General features: G+C 34.0%; 1 protein-coding gene across 1 annotated transcript; it reads left to right on the top strand.

Moving 5' to 3' along the window:
- The first annotated feature begins 875 nt into the window (after positions 1 to 875).
- On the top strand, positions 876 to 3793 carry LOC149169233 (uncharacterized). Its single transcript, XM_089425123.1, has 3 exons — positions 876 to 935; positions 2825 to 3525; positions 3634 to 3793. The coding sequence occupies exons 1-3, from the start codon at positions 876 to 878 to the stop codon at positions 3791 to 3793; spliced, it is 921 nt and encodes a 306-aa protein (XP_089281249.1).
- Positions 3794 to 4384: the final 591 nt, after the last annotated feature.

Raw genomic sequence — 4384 nt, 5'->3', positions numbered from 1 at the left:
ATCATCTAAAAACACTATCACCACAATAAAATACGTTATTTTAATTTTACGTTATTTTACAACAAATAATATCACCTACGCTACAATACAAGGTCACCAAAACACCCCAAATTATTTTATATTAAAGTTATTTTAATTTAGGTCATTTTACAACAAATAATATCACCTACACTACAATACACGTTCACCAAAATACTACAAAAATATTACAAATTATTTTATATTAAGGTCATTTTACAGGAAATATTTTGAGATTCATGCATTTAATTCACTGCTTCAGCATTCAAATATTTGTTATATTCATGAACGTAGTGCTTACAGAGATTGCTTTCACTGCCACAGGTTATCCCGTACTCTTCCAAATCTATAAATGAAACTCCTACCAAGCTTCCTTTATTATTTTCCATAGGATGCTCCTCTTCTTGCGCAGCACCAAAATTCTCGTGGGTGGGTACGGCCGGTTCCATGAACTGCACTGAAGGAGATGCCAGCGACATTACATGAGGAGCAAACTCTGGAATTTGAACTTCTAACCTATCTTAGATGAGCCACGGGTGCTTAGACAAATGGGAATGAGGAATTAACCTGATTTATGAATAGTTTGAGAATGTAGCATAAAGCCAGGTAGCAATGGCCAAGCTCTTGTTACCAAGGTGGTCCTATCCCGACATGTCAGGTAACAGAGAGAAGTACCTCCTATCCTATGAGGTGCCATCGGCTTGTGCAGGTGCCATCGTCCTGCTAATCACCGCTAATCTCCATTGTCCTGGTGCTGCACCGCCTGCCCTTTCCTCACTTCCACAAATGTAATTTCAACTCGGCCTGCTAAAGCCATGACATGCGTCTTCGTCTAGGCCCACCCGGAAATAGCGAAGATGATGGTGATCCCCGACGTGGAGGTGGAGAAGGTAACAGCAGAGGTTCTGCAGTATGGCGTAATGATCCTACCAACACTAAGAGACAATGGAGAGGCAGCAGTAGTCTAAAATAATGGAGAACAAGGGTGGGACTCATAGCAAATCGGTTCCAAACACAAAAATGAGATTTATGCAAATCCGTTCCAAACACTAAAAAGTGAGATTTATGCAAATCCTTTCCAAACACTAAATTTTATAATAGTATAACTGTTCAATTGTTTAGATGAAATTTTAGTAATTTTTTTTAATATTTATTAATTTTATTATAAAAATAAAATTAATAAATATTAAATCCATTTAATATTCAAAGACAATAAAAAGATATCTATAAAATATAAAATTTGTATAGCTAAACATCTCTTTGTAATGATGTAACTGCAGGAAAACAACACTCTTGTTATCAATGTGTTTTCCATATAGAAATTCAATTATATTTGGTTCCCTGCTCAAAAGGATCACGTAGCTAAAGCAGCTTAATTTGGTGATTTGGTTTGATATTTTAATTTTATTTTAAATTGGAATTTTAAAGTATTATATTTATTCTAGTAGGATTATATTTATTAATTACTATGATGATTATATTTATTATTTATTAAAAAGGTTGATATATGTTTATAAGTAGTATTTTTTAATTTTTATATGCAAACAAATGTATGAAAATGACGTTAATTAGTATATATCAATTATATGAATAAATATGGTTGTGTTAGTCATATTTTATATGGTGGATAAGTTGAATGTGGTTGGTATGGCTGACTATGTTGAGTATGTGATGATATTGATTATGGTCAAGCATGTCATAATGGTTGGTCATTGTGACTATTATTGACCATTCTCACATTGGTAATTTTTGTCCATTTTTTTTAGAATTTATGTCACAATGTAACAAAGATTGTCAAAACGCGACAACTTTTGTGACATTGCGGCATTGGATAAATTGCAACGTAATGTCATATTGCAACATCGGACAATGTTTATCACATTGTGATGCTGGATAAACTTGGAAAATGTTACAGTGTTGGAAAAATTATTTATTACTTTTGTAATGTCATATTATGATAACGTTTTTCAGATTGCATCATTAGATATATTGCAATGTATGTCATATTAAGGCAATGTTTGTCACATTGCCATATGTGGCAATATTTGTCACTTTGTGACATTGGGTGAATTTTTGTACCATATTGAAATCAAAACATGTATGTTACAATGATTGCATCATTAGATATATTGCATTGTATGTTATATTAAGGCAATGCTTCTCACATTGCCATATCTGGCAATCATTGGGTGAATTTTGTACCATAATGACATCAAAACATGTATGTTACAATGAAAGAAACTAGTTTGTTTGTCACGTTAGTTCATTTGTTACAATATGGTGCTAGTTTATTTCTTCACATTGTCCAAGAATTTATATTCACTACAATTTCACACCATTTTTATACACAACCATGTGCCACAAAACAACAAAGATATTTGTTAAGGAAAATGTGACATGAAATTGGATTTTCCATTGCATGTTTGTGTCATTTTATTTGCACAACCAAATTGTGGTGTTAGTTGTGTATTGTGACTTTATGATGATGTGTAATGGTCATAAAAAATAAATGCCTTTTTTTTCTTTATTACAATAGTGTTGTCAGTTTTTTTGTCACTACATTAAATTCATGTTTTTCATCACATTGTCCCAACATTTATTTCATAGTCTTTTGACACCATTTTTTTGTACAAACACATTGAAATGTTAATTTTGTGATGTCACATTTTGATGGTAGTTTTATATTCTACTTGCTTGTGAGAATGAAACCAATTTTTTTATCTTTAAAAAAAGATAAATTTAAAAAAAAAATGTGTGAAGACTTGAAACAATAAGTTTTACCCTAACCTTAGACAGTTGGTGGCAGAATATTTGGAAGCTAACAGCCTCGCCTCGATCGAAACTCTTTACATGGTGTGTCCTCAGGAACAGAATCCCCACGGGAGAACATCTTATGCGCCGAGCCCAATATGGACCGACGAGATGTGTTCTGTGCAAAGCTGATATTGAAACTACAGAGCACCTATTCCTGCGATGCAATACTGTACAGCTTGTATGGAATAATATAAAACCGTTTACACACTACACAGGGGAATGGAGTGGTACTGATCTAATAATCGCTTGGATAGAATGGGACAAAAGACACAAGGGTTCGAAGGCTGCAAACTTGCCCATTATAGTAAACTGGTCCATTTGGAAAGCAAGGAACCAAATGATCTTCGAAGAGAAGGCCATCCACTGGCCTCTTATCGAGGCTGGCATTATCTCTGCATTCAACGAGCTTCCGGATCCGCCTCCCCCAAAAATCCGCAGGCCAAATCCTCCCCCCATCATTGATCAGGGTACCCCTTGGGCATATTTTGATGGAGCAGCCAATGTACAAAGCTGTGGGGGTGGTTTCATCCTGCACTTAACTGAAAAACACTCCTACAACATTAAAGCGGGACTGGGTGCTGGAACAAACAATTTTGCTGAGCTCATTACTCTGCGTCACCTGCTACACTTTGCATTAAGCCATCACTGCACTAGCATCAACATATATGGGGATTCACAGATTATCATAAATTGGTTCAATAATATTTCTACATGTCACATGCACACACTCAGCGTCATTCTTGATGAAGTTCTACAGCTCAAAGAGGCTTTTAACCATATCACTGTTTCACACATCTACAGGGAACATAACCAGGATGCTGACAAACTTTCCAAGGAGGTCGCGCTGATGGAACAAGGATATTGGGAGATATCCGAGATTTTGGACCAACAGGAACAAAAATTTTACCATCGTCCATATATAGACCCGGGATATCCTACAGTGGGTCTACATGCGACTTAATTTATATCAACAGTATGACAACAACACTATATATGAAAATTTTTTGTATAGTCCTTTTTTGTAACAGACTGAAGGATGCCAAAAGGCATTAAAATTTTCAACAGCCTACACAGTATAAATCTGAGCGGTATAACCAAACAACATACTCATGCAATTTTTTGTAAAATGTACAGATGGCATATGCGATAAACATCTACATATGTAATCTTTCATATTAATGAAATATTACGGATTTTTCCAGTGGAAAAAAAAAATAAGTTTTACCCTAACACCTATTTATATTAATAGTTAGAGTACTATATTTACAATTCTATATAATAATATGAGTATTATATTAATTTAAAATTTAAAAATAGATTATTATTATTATTATTAAAATGATAATTTAATGGAATAGGGAATATATATATATATATATATATATATATATATATATATATATATATCACCAACTTAGGAGATCAGTGACCACGACGTCCACATAATGTTTCTATTAAACAAATCTACTCAAAGGGACCACCTCGTGTAAGATCAACCACAATGCCTAACACACAGCCTAACCCCAAAAGTGTTAAGCCATGATCTTTTAAT

The sequence above is a fragment of the Pinus tabuliformis genome, chromosome 4_2, assembly GCF_031772625.1.
Source record: "Pinus tabuliformis cultivar Carrire ecotype Pingquan chromosome 4_2, CPIR1, whole genome shotgun sequence".
Classification (NCBI taxonomy): domain Eukaryota; kingdom Viridiplantae; phylum Streptophyta; class Pinopsida; order Pinales; family Pinaceae; genus Pinus; species Pinus tabuliformis.
Note: the sequence above shows the minus strand (reverse complement) of the source record. Positions and strands in the feature narration are given on the sequence as shown.